The sequence below is a fragment of the Ovis aries genome, chromosome 3, assembly GCF_016772045.2.
Source record: "Ovis aries strain OAR_USU_Benz2616 breed Rambouillet chromosome 3, ARS-UI_Ramb_v3.0, whole genome shotgun sequence".
Taxonomy (NCBI): Eukaryota; Metazoa; Chordata; class Mammalia; order Artiodactyla; family Bovidae; genus Ovis; species Ovis aries.
Window position 1 is genome coordinate 12,962,247 of NC_056056.1, and position 26,042 is coordinate 12,988,288.

At 43.3% G+C, this 26,042-nt stretch overlaps 2 protein-coding genes across 2 annotated transcripts; both read right to left on the reverse strand.

The window, feature by feature from the left end:
• Window positions 1–1,781: 1,781 nt before the first annotated feature.
• LOC101115201 (olfactory receptor 1L6-like) lies at window positions 1,782–2,711 on the reverse strand. Its single transcript, XM_012163533.3, has one exon. The coding sequence runs from the start codon at window positions 2,709–2,711 to the stop codon at window positions 1,782–1,784; it is 930 nt and encodes a 309-aa protein (XP_012018923.2).
• A 14,447-nt stretch (window positions 2,712–17,158) lies between these two features.
• LOC101115448 (olfactory receptor 1361-like) lies at window positions 17,159–25,746 on the reverse strand. Its single transcript, XM_060411835.1, has one exon. It carries the CDS (start codon window positions 23,169–23,171, stop codon window positions 22,230–22,232), a length of 942 nt encoding a protein of 313 aa, XP_060267818.1. The 5' UTR covers window positions 23,172–25,746; the 3' UTR covers window positions 17,159–22,229.
• Between the last annotated feature and the right edge of the window lie 296 nt (window positions 25,747–26,042).

A 26,042-nucleotide genomic window follows, 5' to 3' on the forward strand; every position in this document is an offset into this window, starting at 1 on the left:
CCTCCACTCCAATCTTAATGGACATTTGAGTTTGTTGAGTTTTTGGCATTTCTCCCCAAAAGGTTCTTCATCTAAAATAGAACTCCTCTTTTTATCATTAAAAAATGAGGGAAAAAATGACATTTTCTGTTGTTCACTTTTTCTTAAAAAACTTTTCTGCAGGGAAATTGGAAAAACTTTCAGACTATCATCCTCTAAAGAGAACAACTCCACAAAAATAATCATTTACCATTCCTTTGTTCTACTACTGATATTTTAGTGACAGCCTAACCTTTATTATTTTAGCAGAAAAGGCTAGAGAACTGGAATTTTCCTCCTTGTTTCTTTCGTATTAAGTTTTTAGATTGTTTCATAGGTGAGACAGGAAAAGCACAATAAATGAGGTCAGAACATCAATTTATTCCATTTGGAATGTCTGCACTCACGAATTCTTATACAATCTCCTGGTGTGCCTGTTCAACTTTCCATAGGGTATCTACTTGTAGATACAAGCAGAAATGTTTGCAAGGTATTGGTTAATGCCTTAGTTTGGGTCCTCTGAGAAGCAGATGCCAAGGTGGGATTTGGCGTGTGAAATATTTGTTGAGAAGGTGGCAGGGGAAATCAGAGAGAGCTTTGAAGCCTTGAGACCTGTGGAAGAAAAGAGAGGATAAAAAAGGATGGGATAGGAAGAGTCTCAGACTGCAGCAAAGTGCCAGGACGGTTTTGACTAGGCCAGTGCAGGGTTGAGTGGTGGGGAGGGTGTCCTAGAATCAAAATTATCCACCAGAAGAGCCCTTTAATTCTTGGAGATAAGCCTGCCTTCGTACCCCTGGCATGCTTAATCATTGGCTAGGAGAAGCCTGTATAAGCATGGCTTGTGCTGTTTACTGAAAAAAGGAAGAAGCACAACCCAAAAGTTGAGAATTATGCTTATTTGGAAGAAATGTGTATGTGTGTGCTCAGTCGCTCAGCTGTGTCCTTTTCTTTGCGACCCTGTGGACTGTAACCCACCAGGCTCCTCTGTCTGTGGAATTTTCTGGACAAAATACTGGAGTGGGTTGCCATTTCCTTCTCCAAGAGATTTTCCTGACCTAGGGGTTGAACCCACATCTCTTGCATCTCCTGTATTGGCAGATGGATTCTTCACCACTAGCTAGGGTACTGAGAACTTAAGCCTGGGAGGCATCCTCTTAGGTAGCTCTGAGGGACTGTTTCAAAGAGATAAGAGAAGATCTGTGAGTTGGCCTGTGTAACTAACATTTAAAACACCTGACTCAGGAAGTTTCTCCTTGCTTTCCATCAGGACACGTATTGCCCAGTCCTGGTCATGTATGTGTCACACAAGAGCTTGAGACTATGAAAGAAAAAGAAGGAAACTGTGTGTGTAGTAGAGTGGGTCATCAATACTCATGCCTTACTTGTTTTTATCAAAAGTATAATAATCTTGTATTGCCGGTGTCTCCTTTCCCTTACTGAGCTGTGCTTAATTTTGAAGACAGCAGCTACCATTGATTTATCCTTGCAATATTTTCATATTTTGCCATTTTGCAACTGAATATAATTCCTAGCACAGAGCAGGTGTTTCATAAATTCTTTTTTTAAAGTATTTATTTATTTATATTTGGCTGCACAAGGTCTTAGTTATGGCATGTGGGATCTAGTTCTCTGACCAGGGATCGAACCTGGGTCCCCTGCTTTGGGAGTTCAGAGTCTTGGCCACTGTTGACCACCAGGTAAGCCCCTGTTTCATAAGTTCGTATTGAATGAATGAATGCTGAGGTGTACCTCTAGAAGTTATGCTAATCGGTCTTCCTCATCAGTTTTTTCATAGCCTGTTTCATGTCCTTGTTCCTAAGGCTATAGATAAAAGGGTTCAGCATGGGGATAACTACTGTATAGATGACAGTGATCACACGGTCCTTCGTCACTGAGTAGGTGGATGAGGGGCGGATGTACACAGATATTACAGTTCCATAGAATAGCGCCACAACCATGAGGTGGGACCCACAGGTGGAGAAGACCTTGTACCTGCCTCTCCTGGAAGGGACTCTAAGAACAGCATGGGTGATATAGACATAAGAGACAGTAATGAAAATGAAGGGACTCATGATCACCAAGGAGCCCTCTGTGAAGGCCAAAAGCTCATTGACAGAGGTGTCAGAGCAGGAGAGTGTCAGCAGAGGCTGGACGTCACAGAAGAAGTGGTGGATGGTGTTGGGCCCACAGAAGGACAGGCGGGCCATAACGATGGTGTGGGTAAGGGAGTGGAGGTGGGACACCAGCCAGGACGCTGTCACGAGCTGGAAGCAGCGTCTGGGGTTCATGGCAGTGGTGTAACGTAGTGGGTGGCAGATGGCCACGTAGCGGTCCAAGGCCATGGCAGCCAGGAGGAAGCTGTCAGTGGTCCCAAAGGCCACAAAGAAATACATCTGGGCCAGACACTGGGCGAAGAGGATGGCCTTTCTCTGAGTCAGCATGTTCACTAATATTTGTGGCACAATGACAGTCGTAAAGCAGATGTCCACCAGGGACAAGTTGGAGAGGAAGAAGTACATGGCAGTGTGGAGGTGGGCATCCCCCTGGATGGCTGCCATGATGACCGAGTTGCCTCCCATATTGACCAGGTACATGGCCAGGAAGCTGGCAAAGAGCCACACCTGCTGTTTGGGGTCACTGGTCAGTCCCAGAAGGAGGAATTCAGTGATGTGGCTCTGGTTTTCCCTCATCATTGATCTCCTGCAAATAAAAAATATAAAAGAATATTAGGTGTGTGTTGTGTGGCTTGGGGTCTTCAGTCTGGTAGAGGAGATGTTGCATAATTTATCCCAGCTTGTGCACCCCATGAAGGGAGTCATTCATGTAGACCACCATATATGATATAACTTTATATGGTTGGTCTTGACACACCTTGATTTCAATTCCAACTTTGTGTCTGACTTGTCTTGAATAGGATGCTTCAATTCCTGTTCCTTGTCCAAAAGATAAAACTTGTAATATCTATCTTCTTTGGGTAAATGGTAAAGGTCTAAAAAAAGTGTTCAGAAAGGATCAGTTTGCTTGATTTCCAAAGCTGTTTCTAAGATATCATTTTGCTATGTCTGCCCTCAGTTATTAATCAGTATGCTAATCTTCAGCTGCTTCCTGGCCAGATGATTCTGGTGATGGACACCCAGTTTCATCAGCGTGGGGATCTGTCGAGGGTGAATGGCAAATTGGAGAAATGTTTCTGGCAGAGGGAGCCTATTTAACTAACATTGAATCTGGTGATTTAGGCAGGTGGATGGACGTCAAAGAAGAAATAGAGGAACTAAGAGGCAAGTGCTCTTATAGGCAAGAAGCATCCGAAGGGTGGTAGTGTGGGCCACGGAAATGTGAGGAGATGCAGCATTCTGGCAAAAAAACAGTGACCTGATTAGGAAGGTGCTGAGCCTCAGGAATAGGTTGTTTCTGTCCCCCGAAAACAAGAACAGGGGACACTGAGCCAAGGCTCCAGTCTGGCAGGAATCGATGCCCTAGTTGTCTATCTACCAGGTTGGAACTCAGTTAAAAGGGAGCAAGACCAGAACTGATTGGGACATAGTGTTTGAAGCAGCCAGCAGCCATCTGGATCGATACTGGGACCACTGAGTTACAGAGCATGCACTCCCTGTGTCCACCCTTCCTAGGGACAGGATTATCTTCAGAGAAAACAGCAGAACGGAAAGCCTACAAGTGGTGCTCAAATACTCCCAGAAAAAGGGAGGGTAGAGTTAGAGATGCAGATTTTGAATTAGAGGAAGTCCACATCCTGTGGGCTTCCCAGGTGGTGCTAGTGGTAAGGAACCTGCCCGTCAATGCAGGAGATGTAAGAGGCATTGGTTTGATCTTTGGATTGGGAAAATCCCCTGGAGGAGGGCGTGGCAACCCACTCCAGTATTCTTGCCTGGAGAATCCCCATAGCCAGAGGAGCCTGACCGACTACAGTCCGTGGGGCCACCAAGAGTCGGACACGACTGAGGTGATTTAGTGTGCATGCATGGCACGTCCTGTGTGCCTTGTGTCCTCAGAATCTTTCTGATCCTTTTGAAGGGTCAAAAGCAAACAGAAGTACTAATGATACGTTTAAAAAAATAAATTTATTTATTTTAATTTCACCAGTCCAGGTTTGATGCATGATACTGGATGCTTGGGGCTGGTGCACTGAGACGACTCAGAGGGATGGTACGGGGAGGGAGGAGGGAGGGGGGTTCAGGATGGGGAACACGTGTACACCTGTGGCGGATTCATGTTGATGTATGGCAAAACCAATACGATATTGTAAAGTAATGATACATTTTTGATGCTTAGTGATCTTGAATAAAAGTCACTGCCCTGCTTAGGAGAACTCAGACTTTTAATTTCTCCTTTAATACTCCAACATGTAGGTGCATACAGTAGCATTGTTTTCTGAAGCATTTCATTTCTCTCTGAGATGCTTAGTGCTTGGTTCAAATTGAAAGGGACCACTAGGACATGGATACCACCTGGAGAGTTTTATGATGAAAGCACTACCAAGGCAGGGTTCACTCACTACCAAGTCTGTTTCACTCCCCATTGTTTTAAGTGACTTGCATAGGACTTGGCTAATTGTAGCTGCATAATGAATCCTGACAGGTTGAACCAGATACATCACCTCTGATCACCCCTTGCAAGATTGTGGGTTTTACACTAGCAACTTGGAGACTAGTCTCCAGGGATCAGGAGAGTCGATGGGAAAATTTGGTAATTTGGGAATTGGTTCTGGTTCAGATGTCTAGGCTGGTGGGTCAGAGGTTAAAGCATCTGCCTGGAATACGGGGGACCTGGGTTTGATCCCGGGGTTGGGAAGATCCCCTGGAGAAGGAAATGGCAACCCACTCCAGTACTCTTGCCTGGAGAATCCCATGGAGGGAGGAGCCTGGTAGGCTACAGTCCATGGAGTCGCAAAGAGTCGGACATGACTGAGTGACTTCACTTCACTTCACTTCTGGTTCAGATACTTTTTACTTCTCCTGGAAATATTTATATGCTTCCATCTATCTTCTCACCCAAAAAATGGGAAAAATAAATATAATTTCTTGAAGTTTATTATTCAGTTCAAATAAGATGGCATATTTGATAGTGGTGAGGTTGTACAACATTATGAATGTACTGAATACCGCTAAATTGCACACTTAAAAATGGTTAAAATGGCCATTTTATGCTACATATATCTTACCATAATAAAAAGGAATATATTGTTATAAAAAAAGATGGCATATTGGAAAAGTGTTTGAGATCTACACTCAAGTCCCATGGGCAGAGGAGCCCAGTGGACTATAGTCCATGGGGTTGCAAAGAGTCTGACATGACTGAGTGAAATCTACAAGGTTCTATGCAAATGTTATTTATACTACTCTTAATATTTCTTTCTAGTATTCTGTACCAAAGTGGGTACAGCTAAAAAATAGTGGATGCAGTCTAGAGGGAGCCAGGCAGAAGGTAAGGGGGCTAGTGTGTTTAGGGGGAGGAGATTGAAGTGGTCATTGGAAGGCAGGTAAGTGCTAAGGAGGTGAGGAAAGAACAACAGGGTGCATACCTAGGACTAAATTGGTTTTTCCAGGGAAACAGGGTATTAATTCATTGAAAAAGTAGAAACGGTAATCAAAACCATTTTCCTCTCAAAAAACCTCAGCCCCAAATGGTTTTAAGGTAAATTATACCAAAGTTTCAAGAACATTTCATGATACAGTAATCCTGCTCCTGCATGGATATCCCAGAGAAATTTCCATCCAGGCAGATAAAAGCTTATGGATGAAGATATTCTTGTACACTCATTAACGGTCAAGGGGAGCTCATGGCAATCTGGGTGTCCATCACTGGGATGGCAAATGTGACAGAAGAGTACTGAGGGGTACAATGCACCTGTTTATTTAATTTTATTTATTGGCCAGGCCACGGGGCATGTGGGATCTTAGTTCCCCCATCAGGGGTCGAACCTGTGTCCTCTGCATTGAAAGATGAAGTCTTAACCACTGTACCACTAAAGAAGTCCCCAATGCAGCTGTTGAGAAGCAACTGATGAGAAGTATTGATAGCAACACTGGTATATTTTGAAAACATAATCTGAGTGAAAAAGTAAGACAATAAATGAGATCTATAACACAAAATGGTTTATATACATTAAAAAGGCAACACTGTGATAGTCATTTCATAATGTATATAAAAATATCACATGATATAGCTTAAAATATTTAAAAATGCAACAAATCAGAAAGTCTGTCTATACACAAAGTTAAACATTAAGCATGTCACCATGGATGAGGGCAGGAGGAGTGGGGCATTGGTATGTAAATTCATGTGTGATTGAGGAAGCAAATAAAATAAGAAAGGGGCCCAGTGTTGGCAATATGAGCTGAGGTGTGTGGTTAATTTACACTTTTGCATCTGAGCTCTATGAATACTGTATCATAGGAAAAGAATACTGTATCAAGTCTTAACTTGAAGTCAGGGGACTTCTCTTCCTTCTACTTCTTGGAGCATGAACCCATCAGGAACACAGACGCCAGGTTATCCAACTGCAGCATTGCCAGTAAACAGTGCCCACTGCCTCCTAAACTGTGTCCCTTGATCCTTTGTAAACAAAACTGGATTACATCTATGTCTTGGATTGAAATGCTGGAGCCAAGGATTCTACTAAGCCTGGCAGTACCAGCATCCTCTGTTAGCTGACTTTACTCTTTGCTAGTGATGTTAGCTATGCTTTTCCTTCCTGGTTTGCTTCACCGATTCATAATTCACTCGGCGCATTTTCACTGCATGCCCACAAAGGGGCTCAGAAGAACCACTATAGCCATTCTGATGTTTGAAAATAGCAACATGTCCCCAGGCTTATTCTCTGGGTGAAATTCTCCCCAGTCTCTTCCAAACCTTACCCAGTAGGACTCGGCATCATTCCACCGTCTGTAGTCACCTTTTTGAACTACTGGTTGGCATGGCTGAAGCTCTCTATGTGATGGCCAAGTATTTCCTTTTAGACTGTAAATTTCTGGGGGATATTCGTAAAATTTTAGGTTGCTGCTGATGAAAATGATCTTAAGAAGTTATGCAATTCATAGGTTTCTGAACTGTGCTTTCTTGGGAGACTCAGAGGCCACACCAGGAGGGGCTGAGAAGCTGAACAGAATTCTGAATGGGAGAGACTCTAGGTGTCTTCCTCTTTTATTGGAGAAATTCTTTTATCTAGTGTTTTATTCGCTGCATTGCTTCAAGAAATATTAGGAAGACGTATTTGAAAACAACATACTCGCTTTATGTAAGGAGAACTTGAGGCTCAGAAAGGAGTGATTCACCCAATACCTCAATCCTGGGTTCAAGCCTTGGGTCAGGAAGATCCTCTGGAGAAGGGAATGGCAATCCACTCCAGTATTCTTGCCTGGAGAATCCCATGGACAGAGGAGCCTGGTGGGCTACAGTTCGTGGGGTCACAAAGTCGGACACGACTGAGCGACTAACACTGCTACACTACACTGCTCAATATCCCCTTACTAGTCTCATGGGTCAACTTATGGCCCGTGCTATTCTGAAGATGCTCAGAGGCCATAGCATCTGCAGTCTTGACCTCAGCAGCCCTGGTGTTGGGGACAACCAGGGGCTAGGCTGGGCCAACAGTAGCTGGGTTCTACCTGACAGCATCAGGGCAGTTACATCTAAGCCACCTTAAGTACAGAGCTTCTTTCCTTGGGGTCTTACCCGCCAAGAACAAATCCTTCTTGTGTTTATATAAATGGGGAAGGAGAAATAGAGAAGTGTGGAGACCACTGGACCTGGTTTGTAGTCTCAGCCATGCTGAGCCTCATATTATGTCCTTGTAGAAAGAGGGTATTTTGCAAGATGATCTCTCAGTTTCTAATACATGAGAATTAGTAGGATTTAGGCATAGTGACGAGGTTGAATATAATGGCTACTTACTCAGAAAAGGGATGATGATCTTCGGGGTGGCTGTTAATGAGTCCAGGCATTTTCTCTTCAGTCTCATTGGCCTTGGTGATTAGGGGAGGAAGACGGAGGTGGGGAGGTCAGTAGAGCTCCCATATCAAGTGAGGAAAGAAAATTTCCAGGCTTTATGCAGGAGCTGATGGGACTCACTAGACCCTGAGAGTTGTTGTGAGTGTGGTTGTCATCTCAGATACCTCTCTCTCCATTTAGAGAAGTAATCTTTCAGTGTAGCCCCAGGCATCTGGGACCCAAGGCTATCTCCCCTCCTTAGCTACCATCACTGGCCTCTGAAGATATACTCCAATGATGAGTAAGAGTGGGGACCCAAAAGGAGGTGATTGTCCTCTACATAACTTCACCCCAAGGAGACACACAGTCATTCCATCTACCAATCTACCACCCCCAGGGAGCTCATTAAGAAGGAAGGCTTGGGAGAAGAGTAAAGACTATGGAAACTCAGGATTCTGGGGTGACAAGTTTCTTCAAGTCTTTGATAATTAATGGCTTATTATTATGATTTAGAAGGGTGTGGAGGTAGATAACTAGAGAAGGCTTGGACCTGGGGCCGTCCCTGGGATGGAGGAATGATGTGTGGTCCCGTGGAAAGGATCTTGAGGGTGCAGATTCCTGGGCTCTCATTAGCTAATTAGTTGTGATTTGGGGCAAACTCTTAGCCTCTCTGAATTTTAGGTTTGTTATTTATAACATGGGTTTTTTAGTACTTGTGTACCAGAGAGTGTGGACTGGAGAATTACATAAGTGCAAGAATGAGAATCTGTTCACATAGTAATAACCACATATTAAACAATTATGTGGCATTTTATATACAGCTCTTCAAGTGCAGTACCCTTGCTTTATTTATTTATTTATCTATTTATTTTTTTACACGGGGGAAAAAAACGTTATTTATTTATTTATTAAACTTTTTATTTTTACTTTACTTTACTTTATAATACTGTGTTGGTTTTGCCCTACATTGACATGAATCCACCACGGGTGAGTACCCTTGTTTTAACAAATGAGGGAAATGAGACTCAGTCTCACCAGATAACTTGCCCAAAGTCATATAGTTTGGAAGTACTGCAGCTAAGTTCAAATTCAAGCGTGTCTTGCTCCTAAATTCCACACTTCCTCTACTTTGTTATGCAGAAACTACACCTGCGAATATCTGTGATGACTCCATTTCACTGTTGTGAAGTGGTATCTCATTATAGTTTTGATTTGCATTTCTCTAGTAATTAGTGACATTGAGCATCTTTTCATGTGTCTATATGTGTTGGCCATCTATATGTCTTCATTGAAGAAAGGTCTGTTTAGGAATTCTGCCCATTTTCTTATTGAGTTGTCTTTTGTTGTTGTAGCTATTGTTGAGTTGTATGAAATGTTTGTATATTTTGGAAATTAAGCCCTTGTCAGTCACATCATTGGCATTTTCTCCCAGTCCATAGGTTGTCTTTCGTTTTGTTTATGGCAGCTGGGAGAAAATGCCGAAGTAACTGGGAGAAAATGCCAAAGATGAGACTGACGAGGACTTAATTTCTGTGAGAGGGCCTCCCGGGTGGTGCTAGTGGTAAAGAATATGCCTGCCAAAGCAGGAGACATAAGAGATGCTGGTTTGATCCCTGGGTCAGGAAGATCCCCTGGAGAAGGAAATGGCAGCCCACTCCAGTATTCTTGCCTGGAGACTTCCATGGACAGAGGAGCCTGGTGGGCTACGGTCCATAAGGTCACATAGTCAGACACGACTGAAGCTGACTTAGCACACAGAACACTCTGTGAGAAGGCTTTAAGTTTGATTAGGTCTCATTTGTTTATTCTTGCTTTTATTTCTATTGCCTTAGGAGACTGATCTAAGATGCACATTTTTATTTTAGCTTTATTGAGTTATACTTGACAAATACAAACTGTATATTTAAGTCGTACTATTTGATGTTGTGATATATGTGTATGTTGTGAAATGATCACCACAATCAAGCTAATTAACATTCATCACCCCATATAATTACTTTTTTTGTCTGTGTGTGTTTATGTGTATGTGTGTGTGGTGAGAACACTTAAGATTTACCTTCTTAGCAGATTTCAAGTATGCAAGACAGTATCATTAACTTTAGTCACCATGCTCTACATTAGATGTCAGTAATTTATTTGTTGACATAACTGAAACTTGGGCTTCCCTGGTGACTCAGAGGGTAAAGCATCTGCCTGCAATGCAGGAGACCCAGGTTCCATCCCTGGGTCAGGAAGATCCCCTGGAGAAAGAAATAACCCACTCCAGTATTCTTGCCTGGAGAATCCCATGGATGGAGGAGACTGGTAGGCTATAGTCCACAGGATTGCAAAGAATCAGACACGACTGAGTGAGTTCACTTTGTTAACTGAAACTTAGTACTCTTTGGCCAACTTTGCATAATTCTTAACAATTAAGACATTACCAATTGAGGGACTTTTAATGCTTATCAGATATTATTTTCTCATAATTTCATACACTTATCTTTCACTACCACACATAATATGCATTGAGTACATTCTGAGGTTTTGTGCTGATTGCTCTCTAGTCATCATTGCTTTCAGTCTCTACAATAGCACACTGAGGGATGTACTATTATTTATTTATTTATTTTTGTGTTTAAGTCATGTGCAGCCCTTTTGCAACCCCACGGATTGTAGCCCACGAGGCTTCTCTGTCCATGAGATTTCCCAGGCAAGAATACTGCAGTGGGTTTCCATTTCCTTCTCCAGGGGATCTACCTGACCCAGGGATTGAACCTGGGTCTCCTGCATTGGCAGGCAAATTCTTTACTACTGAGCCATCAGGGAATTACACCTATTTATTTTTTATTTCCACAATAAAAGTTTACTTCTTGTTGATACAAAGTCCAATGTGAATGTGACTTCCATGCAGTCCTTCAGGGTCCCAGGATTCCTCTTTCTTGCAGCTCTACCCCCTCTATTTCCTCAGGGGCATCTCTTCAGCTAGTAGTTGGGTTAAGAGAGAGGGTTGCAGGTGAGGAGACTTGAATGGATCAGGCTGAAAAGTGGTGTGTATCCTTTCCATCCACATTCTTTTGACTAGAGCTCAGTTACATGACCACACTTAACTATAAGAAAAGCTGGGAAATGTGGGCTATTTGTGTACTCAAGATGAAAAGGTCATGGGTTTTGAGTGTCATTTCATTAAAGCCTGAACATGGAGAGAAACAGAAGTGTAGCTATGTCCAAGTGTCTGAGGGAAAGCATTTCAGACAGTGAAAATGGTCAATTCAAAGATCCTGAGGTAGGAGCAATCCATGTTTATTTAATGAACACCAGAGATCAGTGTTTCCATGCAGGAGTACATTAGAGAGCAAACAACAATATGTGACGGCAGAAAGCTAGGGGCCAGATCACATAGGATCTGGTGGCTGTGACAAGGCTTTGGCTATTTCTCTGAGTGCAGTAGGAAGCCTTGGGTCATTGCACAGGTTTTAGCAGTGGAAGAGCATGATCTAACTTATACTTTTCCTTCCAAAGTTTTAGGTTGCAAAATTTCAAATTCACATAAAAATGGAGAGAAGATTGCAATGAACTCTTATCTATCCTTCACGTAGGCCCACAGATTGTTAACATTTTGCCCACACTTGTTTTATCCCTTTCTATAAATTTCTACTATTTATTTTTTGGTGAACTATCTGAAAGGAAGTTGAAGAAAACATGCCCTTCGCCTTTAAATACTTCAGCAGGCATCTTCCACAAAACCCCATAATAATAATTGTATAAGAGAAAATAAACACAGATCCTACATGATATCCAACCTGAGGTCCAATTTTTTCAATCTAGTCCCCAATCAAGGTAAATGTGTTGCATTTGATGGTTTTATTTCTTTTGTCTCTTTTAATAATGGGAAAACATGCCCCCTCCTACATTTTCTATTTTTGGTTTGTTCACTTTTCCTGACATTGCAGAGTCCAGGTCAGTTGCTTTGCTGAATGTTTAACATTATCTAATTGTTTGCACATGATTAGATTTATATTTAACATTCAATCAGAATACAAGGGAGATATTGTGTACCTCTGGTTCCATTGTATCCATAGGGACAGAGGGTCAGGTCCACTATTGTTCAAGCAAGTTTGATTACTTTGTTAAGGTAGACCAGCAGATATTTCAATGTAGATGCAAAGTTTCTCTTTTATAATTAGTAAGAAGTCAATGGCAGATATTGGAGAAGGCAATGGCAACCCACCCCAGTACTCTTGCCTAGAAAATCCCATGGACAGAGGAGCTTGGTAGGCTGCAGTCCATGGGGTCGTTAAGAGTCGGACATGACTGAGCGACTTCACTTTCACTTTTCACATTCGTGCATTGGAGAAGGAAATGGCAACCCACTCCAGTGTTCTTGCCTGGAGAATCCCAGGGATGGGGGAACCTGGTGGGCTGCTGTCTATGGGGTCACAGAGGGTCGGACACGACTGAAGCAACTTAGCAGCAGCAGCAGCAATGGTGGGTATTTGAAACTGTGTGACTATCCATTTTTTTTCCCTAACACCTTTCTACCAAATGATTATATCTTCAGTTCAGTTCAGTCGCTCAGTAGTGTCTGACTCTGTGCGACCACATGAATCACAGCATGCCAGGCCTCCCTGTCCATCACCAACTCCTGGAGTTCACTCAGATTCACATCTATTGAGTCAGTGAGGCCATCCAGCCATCTCACCATCTGTCGTCCCCTTCTCCTCCTGCCCCCAATCTCTCCCAGCATCAGAGTCTTTTCCAATGAGTCAACTCTTCACATGAGGTGGCCAAAGTACTGGAGTTTCAGCTTTAGCATCATTCCTTCCAAAGAAATCCCAGGGCTGATCTCCTTCAGAATGGACTGGTTGGATCTCCTTGCAGTCCAAGGGACTCTCAAGAGTCTTCTCCAACACCACAGTTCAAAACCATCAGTTCTTCGGTGCTCAGCCTTCTTCACGGTCCAACTCTCACATCCATACATGACTACTGGAAAAAACATAGCCTTGACTAGACGGACCTTTGTTGGCAAAGTAATGTCACTGCTTTTGAATATGCTATCTAGGTTGGTCATAACTTTTCTTCCAAGGAGTAAGCGTCTTTTAATTTCATGGCTGGAGTCACAATCTGCAGTGACTTTGGAGCCCAAAAAGATAAAGTCTGACACTGTTTCCACTATTCCCCATCTATTTCCCATGAAGTGATGGGACCAGATGCCATGATCTTCGTTTTCTGAATGTTGATCTTTAAGCCAACTTTTTTTGCTCTCCTCTTTCACTTTCATCAAGAGGCTTTTTAGTTCCTCTTCACTCTCTGCCTTTTCATACTGTTCAGGTAGAACAGTAGTATATCTACTACTGTGGGCAGGAATCCCTCAGAAGAAATGGAGTAGCCATCATGGTCAACAAGAGTCCAAAATGCAGTACTTGGATGCAATCTCAAAAACGACAGAATGATCTCTGTTCATCTCCAAGGCAAACCATTCAATATCACAGTTATCCAAGTCTATGCCCTAACCAGTAACGCTGAAGAAGCTGAAGTTGAACGGTTCTATGAAGACCTACAAGACCGTATAGAACTAACACCCAAAAAAGATGTCCTTTTCATTATAGGGGACTGGAATGCAAAAGTAGGAAGTCAAGAAACACCTGGAGTAACAGGCAAATTTTGCCTTGGAATGCAGAAAGAAGCAGGGCAAAGACTAATACTGTTTTGCCAAGAAAATGCACTGGTCAAAGCAAACACCCTCTTCCAACAACACAAGAGAAGACTCTACACATGGACATCACCAGATGGTCAACACCAAAATCAGATTGATTATATTCTTTGCAGCCGAAGATGGAGAAGCTCGATACAGTCAACAAAAACAAGACCAGGAGCTGACTGTGGCTCAGATCATGAACTCCTTATTACCAAATTCAGACTTAAATTGAAGAAAGTAGGGAAAACCACTAGACCATTCAGGTATGACCTAAATCAAATCCCTTATGACTATACAGTGGAAGTGAGAAATAGATTTAAGGGCCTAGATCGGATAGATAGAGTGCCTGATGAACTATGGACGGAGGTTCGTGACATTGTACAGGAGACAGGGATCAAGACCATCCCCATGGGAAAGAAATGCAAAAATCAAAATGGCTGTCTGGGAGGCCTTACAAATAGCTGTGAAAAGGAGAGAGGCGAAAAGCAAAGGAGAAAAGGAAAGATATAAGCATCTGAGTGCAGAGTTCCAAAGAATAGCAAGAAGAGATAAGAAAGCCTTCTTCAGCGATCAATGCAAAGAAATAGAGGAAAAGAACAGAATGGGAAAGACTAGAGATCTCTTCAAGAAAATTAGAGATACCAAGGGAACATTTCATGCAAAGATGAGCTCGATAAAGGACAGAAATGGTATGGACCTAACAGAAGCAGAAGATATTAAGAAGAGGTGGCAAGAATACACAGAAGAACTGTACAAAAAAGATCTTCACGACCAAGATAATCATGATGATGTGATCACTAACCTAGAGCCAGGCATCTTGGAAATTGAAGTCAAGTAGGCCTTTGAAAGCATCACTATGAACAAAGCTAGTGGAGGTGACAGAATTCCAGTTGAGCTGTTTCAAATCCTGAAAAATGATGCTGTGAAAGTGCTGCACTCAATATGCCAGCAAATTTGGAAAACTCAGCAGTGGCCACAGGACTGGAAAAGATCAGTTTCATTCCAATCCAAAGAAAGACAATGCCAAAGAATGCTCAAACTACCACACAATTGCACTCATCTCACATGCTAGTAAAGTAATGCTCAAAATTCTCCAAGCCAGGCTTCACCAATACAGGAACCATGAACTGCCTGATGTTCAAGCTGGTTTTAGAAAAGGCAGAGGAACTCAGAAATCAAATTGCCAACATCTGCTGGATCATGGAAAAAGCAAGAGAGTTCCAGACAAACATCTATTTCTGCTTTATTGACTATGCCAAAGCCTTTGACTGTGTGGATCACAAGAAACTGTGGAAAATTCTGAAAGAGATGGGAATACCAGACCACCTGACCTGCCTCTTGAGAAATCTGTATGCAGGTAAGGAAGCAAGAGTTAGAACTGGACATGGAACAACAGACTGGTTCCAAATAGGAAAAGGAGTGCATCAAGGCTGTGTATTGTCACCCTGCTTATTTAAGTTCTATGCAGAGTACATCATGAGAAATGCTGGACTGGAAGAAACACAAGCTGGAATCAAGATTGCCAAGAGAAATATCAATAACCTCAGATATGCAGATGACACCACCCTTATGGCAAAAAGTGAAGAGGAGCTAAAAGCCTCTTGATGAAAGTGAAAGAGGAGAGCAAAAACGTTGGCTTAAGCTCAACATCAGAAAACAAAGATCATGGCATCCCGTCCCATCACTTCATGGGAAGTAGATGGGGAAACAGTGGAAACAGTGGCAGACTTTATTTTTTGGGGCTCCAAAATCACTGCAGATGGTGACTGCAGCCATGAAATTAAAAGACTCTTACTCCTTGGAAGAAAAGTTATGACCAACATAGATAGTATATTCAAAAGCAGAGACATTACTTTGCCGACTAAGGTCCGTCTAGTCAAGGCTATGGTTTTTCCTGTGGTCATGCATGGATGTGACAGTTGGACTGTGAAGAAGGCTGAGCACTGAAGAATTGATGATTTTGAACTGTGGTGTTGGAGAAGACTCTTGAGAGTCCCTTGGACTGCAAGGAGATCCAACCAGTCCATTCTGAAGGAGATCAGCCCTGGGATTTCTTTGGAAGGAATGATGCTAAAGCTGAAACTCCAGTACTTTGGCCACCTCATGTGAAGAATTGACTCATTGGAAAAGACTCTGATGCTGGGAGAGATTGGGGGCAGGAGGAGAAGGGGACAACAGATGGTGAGATGGCTGGATGGCATCACTGACTCGATGGACGTGAGTCTGAGTGAACTCCGCGAGATTGTGATGAACAGGGAGACCTGGCGTGCTGCGATTCATGGGGTCGCAAAGAGTCGGACACGACTGAGCGACTGAACTGAACTGAACTCACTCTCTGCTATAAGGGTAGTGTCATCTGCATATCTGAGGTTATTGATATTTTTCCTGGCAATCTTGATTCCAGCTTGTGTTTCTTCCAGTCCAGCGTTTCTTATGATGTACTCTGCATATAAGTTAAATAAGCAGGGTGACAATATACAGCCTTGACGTACTCCTTTTCCTATTTGGAACCAGTCTGTTGTTCCATGTCCAGTTCTAACTCTTGCTTCCTGACCTGCATACAGATTTCTCAAGAGGCAGGTCAGGTGGTCTGGTATTCCCATCTCTCTCAGAATTTTCCACAGTTTCTTGTGATCCACACAGTCAAAGGCTTTGGCATAGTCAACAAAGCAGAAATAGATGTTTGTCTGGAACTCTCTTGCTTTTTTCATGATCCAGCGGATGTTGGCAATTTGATCTCTGGTTCCTCTACCTTTTCTAAAACCAGCTTGGACATCAAGAAGTTCATGGTTCCTGTATTGGTGAAGCCTGGCTTGGAGAATTTTGAGCATCACTTTACTAGCATGTGTGATGAGTGCAACTGTGCAGTAGTTTGAGCATTCTTTGGCATTGCCTTCTTTGGGATTGGAATGAAACTGATCTTTTCCAGTCCCGTGGCCACTGCTTAGTTTTCCAAATTTGCTGGCATATTGAGTGTAGCACTTTCACAGCATTATCTTTCAGGATTTGAAATATGCAACTGGCATTCTATCATCTCCACTAGCTTTGTTCATAGTGATGTTTTCAAAGGCCCACTTGACTTCACATTCCAAGATGTCTGGCTCTAGATGAGTGATCACACCATCGTGATTATCCGGGTGGTGAAGATCTTTTTGTACAGTTCTTCCATGTATTCTTGCCACCTCTTCTTAATATCTTCTGCTTCTGGTAGGTCATACCATTTCTGTCCTTTTGAGCCAATCTTTGCACGAAATGTTCCCTGGTATCTCTAATTTTCTTGAAGAGATCTCTAGTCTTTCCCATTCTGTTCTTTTCCTCTATTTCTTTGCATTGATCGCTGGAGAAGGCTTTATCTCTTCTTGCTATTCTTTGGAACTCTGCATTCAGGTGCTTATGTCTTTCCTTTTCTCCTTTGCTTTTTGCCTCTCTCCTTTTCACAGCTATTTGTAAGGCCTCCCAGACAGCCATTTTGCTTTTTTGCATTTCTTTCCCATGGGGATGGTCTTGATCCCTGTCTCCTGTACAATGTCACGAACCTCCGTCCATAGTTCATCAGGCACTCTATCTATCAGATCTAGGCCCTTAAATCTATTTCTCACTTCCACTGTATAGTCATAAGGGCATAAGGGATTTGATTTAGGTCATACCTGAATGGTCTAGCAGTTTTCCCTACTTTCTTCAATTTAAGTCTGAATTTGGTAATAAGGAGTTCATGATCTGAGCCACAGTCAGCTCCTGGTCTTGTTTATGTTGACTGTATCGAGCTTCTCCATCTTTGGCTGCAAAGAATATAATCAATCTGATTCTGGTGTTGACCATCTGGTGATGTCCATGTGTAGAGTCTTCTCTTGTGTTGTTGGAAGAGGGTGTTTGCTTTGACCAGTGCATTTTCTTGGCAAAACTCTATTAGTCTTTGCCCTGCTTCTTTCTGCATTCCAAGGCAAAATTTGCCTGTTACTCCAGGTGTTTCTTGACTTCCTACTTTTGCATTCCAGTCCCCTATAATGAAAAGGACATCTTTTTGGGTGTTAGTTCTATAAGGTCTTATAGGTCTTCATAGAACCGTTCAACTTCAGCTTCTTCAGCGTTACTGGTTGGGGCATAGACTTGGATAACTGTGATATTGAATGGTTTGCCTTGGAGACGAACAGAGATCATTCTGTCGTTTTTGAGATTGCATCCAAGTACTGCATTTTGGACTCATGTTGACCATGATGGCTACTCCATTTCTTCTGAGGGATTCCTGCCCGCAGTAGTAGCTATAATGGTCATCTGAGTTAAATTCACCCATTCCAGTCCATTTTAGTTCGCTGATTTCTAGAATGTCGACGTTCACTCTTGCCATCTCTTGTTTGACCACTTCCAATTTGCCTTCATTCATGGACCTGACATTCCAGGTTCCTATGCAATATTGCTCTTTACAGCATCGGATCTTGCTTCTATCACCAGTCACATCCACAGCTGGGTACTGTTTTTTCTTTGGCTCCATCCCTTCATTCTTTCTGGAGTTATTTCTCCACTGATCTCCAGTAGCATATTGGGCACCTACTGACCTGGGGAGTTCCTCTTTTGGTATCCTATCATTTTGCCTTTTCATACTGTTCATGGGGTTCTCAAGGCAAGGATAGTGAAGTGGTTTGCCATTCCCTTCTCCAGTGGACCACATTCTGTCAGACCTCTCCACCATGACCCACCCATCTTGGTTTGCCCTGCAGGCATGGCTTAGTTTCACTGAGTTAGACAGGGCTGTGGTCCTAGTGTGATTAGATTGACTAGTTTTCTGTGAGTATGGTTTAATGTGTCTGCCCTCTGATGCCCTCTTGCAACATCTACCATCTTACTTGGGTTTCTCTCACCTTGGGCGTGGGGTATCTCTTCATGGCTGCTCCAGCAAAGTGCAGCTGCTGCTCCTTACCTTGGATGAGGCGTATCTCCTTACCTTGGATGAGGTGTATTTCCTCACTGCCGCCCTTCCTGACCTTCAAAGTGGTATAGCTCTTCTAGGCCCTCCTGTGCCTGTGCAGCCACCACTCCTTGGACTTGGGGTTGCTCCTCCCTGTTGCCGCCCCTGGCCTCGGGCGCGGGGTTGCTCCTCTTGGCCGTTCCTGCGCCGTCACAGCCTGGCACTGTTGGCCGCTGCCCCTGATCTCGGACGTGGGGTAACTCCTCTTGGCCGCCACCCTTCGGGCATGGGGTCCTCCTGGCTTCTGCACCTGACCTTGGCCGTAGCTCCTCTTGGCTGCGCTTAGTGCGCCAGTCGCAGCTGCCCGCGCTTAGTTTTAGGTAAAAGACCCTTGCCTGAATCAATCATTTCATTTGCATATTTTACCTATGTTACTTGTGAAGAGACTGAAGTTCAGAGATATGAAGTGACATTCCTTAGATCAAAGTGCTGGTCAATGGTAGAGCTAAGATTCAAACACAGAGCTTTTTAGCCAGAGCTCAGGCTCTTGACTACTATATTACTGTTCCTGACACTGTTCTAACAAATTAGTGGTTTAAAGTGACACAAAGGTACTTCTGAAAGTCAGAAGTCTAAATTTAGAGTAAGGCTGCATTCCTTCTGGAATCTTCTGAGGAGAATTTGTTTCCTTGCCTTTTTCAGTTCCCAGAGACCACCTGTATTTCTTAATTTCTGGCCCTATCCTCTTCTCACACTAATCTCTTGCTTCTGAAGCAGAGGTTTCCCAGAAGAAGCAGGGGCTTCCCTGGTGGCTCAGAGGGTAAAGTGTCTGTCTACAATGTGGGAGACCCGGGTTTGATCCCTGGGTTGGGAAGATCCCCTGGAGAAGGAAATTGCAACCCACTCCAATACTCTTGCCTGGAAAATCCCATGGATGGAGAAGCCTGGTAGGCTACAGTCCATGGAGTCACAAAGAGTCAGAAGTGACTGAGAAACTTCACTTTTCTGAAGCAGAATCTGGTCTCTGTACTCGACACCGAACTATTTTGAGCATTACTTTACTAGCATGTGAGATGAGTGCAATTGTGCGGTAGTTTGAGCATTCTTTGGCATTGCCTTTCTTTGGGATTGGAATGAAAACTGACCTTTTCCAGTCCTGTAGCCACTTCTGAGATTTCCAAATTTGCTGGCATATTGAGTGTAGCACTTTCACAGCATCATCTTTCAGGATTTGAAAGAGCTCAACTGGAATTCCATCACCTCCACTCGCTTTGTTCGTAGTGATGCTTTCTAAGACTCACTTGACTTCACATTCCAGGATGTCTGGCTCTAGATGAGTGATCATACCATCGTGATTATCCGGGTTGTGAAGATCTTTTTGTACAGTTCTTCTGTGTATTCTTGCCAGCTCTTCTTGATATCTTCTGCTTCTGTTAGGTCCATACCATTTCTGTCCTTTATTGTGCCCATCTTTGCATGAAATGTTCCCTTGGTATCTCTAATTTTCTTGAAGAGATCTCTAGTCTTTCCCATTCTGTTCTTTTCCTCTACTTCTTTGCATTGATCACTGAGGAAGGCTTTCTTATCTCTTCTTGCTATTCTTTGGAACTCTGCATTCAGATGCTTATATCTTTCCTTTTCTCCTTTGCTTTTCACTTCTTTTCTTTTCACAGCTATTTGTAAGACCTCCTCAGACAGCTATTTTGCTTTTTTGCATTTCTTTTCCATGGGGATGGTCTTGATCCCTGTCTCCTGTATAATGTCACGAACCTCCGTCCATAGTTCATCAGGCACTCTATCTATCAGATCTAGTCCTGGAAATCTATTTCTCACTTCCACTGTATAGTCATAAGGGATTTGATTTAGGTCATACCTGAATGGTCTAGTGGTTTCCCCTACTTTCTTCAATTTAAGTCTGAATTTGGCAGTAATTTTTATGTATACCCCTTTATTGGAGAAGGCAATGGCACCCCACTCCCGTACTCTTGCCTGGAAAATCCCATGGACAGAGGAGCCTGGTAGGCTGCAGTCCATGGGATCGAGAGTTGGACACAACTCAGTGACTTCACTTTCACTTTTCACTTTCATGCACTGGAGAAGGAAATGGCAACCCACTCCAGTGTTCTTGCCTGGAGACTCCCAGGGACAGCGGAGCCTGGTGGGCTGCCGTCTATGGGGTCGCACAGAGTCAGACACGACTGAAGCGACTTAGCAGCAGCAGACCCCTTTGTGGGGAACCAGGACCTTGCCCCAAGGCTGCACTATTGTTTCTCTTGACTATTCCTCCCTTGTCTCTGCATCCCTTCCCTTCCCTGATTAGCAACTGTTTGAACCTGCTCCTTAGAAATCAAGGAAGGTCATGGAGGCTGATTGAAGTCTATTTCATATAATCAAGAAGTGGGAGAAGCAGAAAGGCCTTGATGGTGAATCTTAGTCACTATATCACCACGGACTAGAATCAATAGATAGGAGCAGGGCCCTGGCTCTTTGTCTGCATTGAGGAAGGAATTCAGCAAAGAGATGGAAAGTAGTGAAACAAGTGTAGTGTTTATTAGGATAAAAAAGTGGCTGTGGATAGACACACTGATGGGATCGGAGAGTGTTGTGCCTTTGGGGTGGTTTAAATCACTTATATGGGGGAAGTTCTTCAAGTCTCCTCTGGCCACTCATCTTGCTGTATCTGGCTCTGGGTCCATGTCTGGTCTGACTCAGGGCCCTCCTCTCTGTGCATGTGCATCTTTTAGCCAAGATGGATTCCAGCACAAGGGTTTCTGGGACGTTACAAAACATATTCTTATCTGGTGTCCCCTCCCTTCTCTGACCCCTGAGGAAACTTTCTGCACATGTGTAATTTGGAAGGTCTCCTTGACCTCAAGAATGAGAAATGTGTGGTCTCTTTATCTCTTATCAAAGCAGGATTCAGCTTCTCCTTCCTCTTGAGACTCTTGAGAGTCCCTTGGACTGCAAGGAGATCCAACCAGTCGATCCTAAAAGAAATCAGTCCTGAATATTCATTGGAAGGACTGATGCTGAAGCTCCAATACTTTGGCCACCTGATGTGAGAAACTGACTCCTTGGAAAAGGCCCTGATGCTGGGCAAGATTGAAGGCAGGAGGAGAAGGGGGTGACAGAAGATAAGATGGTTGTATGGATGTCATCACTGACCTGATGGGCATGAGTTTGAGTAAGCTCTGGGAGTTGGTTATGGACAAGGAAGCCTGGTGTGCTTCAGTCCGTGGGGTAGCAAAGAGTCGGATGCAACTGAGCAACTGAATGGAACTGAGCTGCTCCCACCATTAACTTTATCTTTGAGTATCTGTCTACAAGGGATAGATTTCAGCTGCTCAGCCTGGGGTCCATTTATCCCCTACCTCACTATGAGAGTCTTCACAGAGTGAAGCTGACATCCATGTTGGGAAACCTGTGTTTTAGAGAAATGGCTGACTTCAGGACTGGAGCAGAGAAAGTGCAAGATGAGTCTGGAATATCTTGATGTGATAGAAGGCAAGAAAGTGCTCAGAGAATGGTGGAAACATCAACAGGCACAGAAGTAATAGCTTATAACTCACTAGACAAAGCAGGAAACTGTAACTCTATACCAATATAAGTAAATGAATAGATGGGAAGAAGTGTGATGAGGGATGAGATATTTATGCAATTTCAGACTACCTTCCCATTCTGTCTTCAATGCTTATTCTGTTCTTTTCTCCTAGCCAGCTTTCTCAAGGCTTGCTTCATATCCCTGTTCCTAAGGCTATAGATAAAAGGGTTCAGCATGGGGATTACCACAGTGTAAATGACAGTGACCACCCGGTCCTTTGTCACTGAGTAGGTGGATGAGGGGCGGATGTACACTGAGATGGCAGTCCCATAGTATAATGCCACAACCATGAGATGGGGCCCACAGGTGGAGAAGACCTTGTACCTGCCTCTCCCGGAAGGGACTCTCAGAACAGCACGGGTGATATAGACATAAGAGACAGTAATGAAGATGAAGGGACTCATGATCACCAAGGAGCCCTCTGTGAAGGCCAAAAGCTCATTGACAGAGGTGTCAGAGCAGGAGAGCATCAGCAGAGGCTGGACATCACAGAAGAAGTGGTGGATGACGTTGGGCCCACAGAAGGAGAGGTGGGCCATAAGGATGGTATGGGTGAGGGAGTGGAGGTGGGACACCAGCCAGGATGCTGTCACGAGCTGGAAGCAGCGTCTGGGGTTCATGGTGGTGGTGTAATGTAGTGGGTGGCAGATGGCCACGTAGCGGTCCAAGGCCATGGCACCCAGGAGGAAGCTGTCAGTGATTGCACAGGCCACAAAGAAATACATCTGGGTCAGGCACTGGGTGAAGGGGACCTTCTTGCTCTTGCTCTGCGTGTTTGCCAGCATCTGTGGCACAATGACGTTTGTAAAGCAGATGTCCACGAAAGATAGGTTGGAGAGGAAGAAGTACATGGGGGTATGGAGGCGGACATCCCCTCGGATGGCTGCAATGATGACTGAGTTGCCTCCCACATTGACCAGGTACATTACCAGAAAGCTGGCAAAGAGCCACACCTGCTGTTTGGGGTCACTGGTCAGTCCCAGAAGGAGGAATTCAGTGATGTGGCTCTGGTTTCCTCTTGTCATTGCTGTCCCCCAAGTGGAAAATCTAAAGGAATGCTAGGCATGAGTCCTGGCTTGGAATCTCCAGTTCTGAATTCTGATGAGTGGCTGGTATAGTTGACAGGCATATGGATTTTAGCATCATACGTTTGGCTTTCCATCCTGGCTCTGTCACTGACTGACACACGGCACAAAGTCACCTCCTGAACTTTCATTACCTTAATCCATAAAGACAGAAAATATGAAATTTACCTCCTCAGGCTATTCTGTTTTGGACAGGAATTCTTTTTTGTTTCCTCAAAACAAATATCAGAATATATTAACTTCTCCATGAGAAAACATATACATCCTATAGATGGTTTTCCTAGCTCCACTCTCTTTGGGAAAAGTTTATGAAATGCATTTGGGGGTTTGAGTAACAATCACTTTATGAGTGTCATGAAATTGGAAAGTCTACAACCCTCAAGGAGATGAAACTTTATGGTACGGGGACAGAACCAGTTTCTGGAGTTGTGTGGCATAGGGGGAGACCACTTTTTGGCATCAGGAGAGAGCACCTGTTTGGTTGGGTTAAACTTTTTATTTCATTCAGGAAGTCATCATGGCAGTAACAGGTGAGTGTATTGACAGTAGATCAGAGTTGTCATAAATTGTCATCTGAGCATAAGAACTATATAAACGGAGTAAGTAGGCTGGCACATAACAGTGAGAGGACTGGATAGCAAGATTCTGGGCTTCAGGAGCTGGATTCTAATCTGAAAACTGGCACAGAGGAGCCAGAGAACAAAGCAGGACCCCTGTCGGAAAGGAATTGTCTCTCTGCTCAGCAATTATAAAGGTGGAGACTCAGCTGCAGTGGAATAAGATCAGAAACCAACTATCAGCCCTCACACCCAGGATCAGATCCTGGTTATCAGGCAGAACTACCTGAGGCTGAGTCAGTCATTCTGTGCCTGGACTTGGGTTCCTGCTGTCCACCTTTCCTACAATCAGGATTATTTCCAGAAGCGAACACAGGAAGTAATCTGCAGATGTCTCTCAGTGATTGCTGATAAAGAGTGAAAAAGATTTATAAAAGATGAGAAGTCTACACTCAAGGACACTGAGAACTAATTTTTAAAAAATGTTTCAAGTCCTTAAATGAAATTTTCTGCATCATTGGAAAGGATCCCTACAGTCTGCATCTCTCTTGGCACTTTCCCAAGATACAATGGCATAGGTTCCTGTAGCATGTTTTTCTCCACAAAGTGCTTTGGATCAAGATGATTTCTCCTATCAGGAGACCTGATTGACATAGGAGAGGGCCAGGGTATTTCTTCTCCAAGGACATCTTCCAGGGATCTGATTGGCTATTCAACACTGTGTTCCCCAGTTCACCATTGTATCCTTGTGGTTAAAAAGTACTGATTAAACTTAAAAGCTTTTGCACAGCAAAGGAAACTATAAGCAAGGTGAAAAGACAACCTTCAGAATGGGAGAAAATAATAGCAAATGAAACAACTGACAAAGGATTAATTTCCAAAATATATAAGCAGCTTGTATAACTCAATACCAGAAAAACAAACAACCCAATGAAAAAGTGGGAAAAAGACCTATACAGACGTTTCTCCAAAGACATACAGATGGCCAACAAATGCATGAAGAGATGCTCAACACAGCTCATTATTGGAGAAATGCAAATCAAAACCATAATGAGATATCACCTCACACCAGTCAGAATGGCCATGATCAAAAAGTCTACAAACAATAATTGCTGGAGAGGGTGTGGAGAAAAGGGAACGCTGTTACACTGTTGGTGGGAATGTAAATTGATACAGCTACTATGGAAGATGGTATTGAGATTCCTTAAAAAACTAGGAATAAAGCCACATATGACCCAGCAATCCCACTCCTAGGCCTATACCCTGAGAAAACCAAAATTGAAAAGACACATGTATCCCATTGTTCATTGCAGTGCTACTTACAATAGCTAGAACATGGAAGCAACCTGGATGTCCATCAACAGATGAATGGATAAAGAAGCTGTGGTACATACACACAATGGAATATTACTCAGCCATAAAAAGGAATGTCTTTGAGTCAGCTCTCATGAGGTGGATAAACCTAGAGCCTTTTATACAGAGTGAAGTGAGTCAGAAAGAGAAAGATAAGTATATTCTAACACACATATATAGAACTAGAAGAATGGTACTGAAGAACTTATTTACAGGGCAGCAATGGAGAAACAGACATAGAGAATAGACTTATGGACATGGGGAGAGGGGAGGAGAGGGTGAGATGTATGGAAAGAGTAACATGGAAACTTACATTGCCATATGTAAAACAGATAGCCAACGGGAATTTGCTGTATGTCTCAGAAAACTCAAACAGGGCTCTGTATCAACCTAGAGGGGTGGGATGGGGAGGGAGATGGGAGGGAGGTTCAAAAGGGAGAGGATATATTATACCCATGGCTGCTTCATGTTGAGGTTTGACAGAAAACAACAAAATCCTATAAAGCAATTATCCTTCAATAAAAAAAAAAACAGTAAACAGATTTTAAAAGAAAAATAATACTGAACACAATAAAAGTATTTGCCATGTGCTAGGCACTGTACGATGATTTAATCCACCTAAGAACTCCCACACTATACAGATGAAGAAGCAGTTACACAACCATTAAGAGATGTTCAATAACTTGCCCAAGATTATACAACGAGTAAGTTGTTATAATTCCAACCCATAGCAGTTTCGTTTCAGGGTCCTGTTCTTAGCCACTAAACTATACTAATTCTCTCCCTATGAAGTACTTGCAGACTTCATTTGCAGAGTAAATTCAGAATGGGTTTTCCGGGTGGCTCAGTGATAAAGACTCTGCCTGCCAATGCAGGAGACCTAAGAGACACGGGTTTAATC

What these genes read in the sequence shown, in the direction of transcription:
- LOC101115448 (XM_060411835.1), bottom strand. Translation starts at nt 23,171, where the DNA reads ATGACAAGAGGAAACCAGAGCCACATCACTGAATTCCTCCTTCTGGGA.
- LOC101115201 (XM_012163533.3), bottom strand. Translation starts at nt 2,711, where the DNA reads ATGATGAGGGAAAACCAGAGCCACATCACTGAATTCCTCCTTCTGGGA.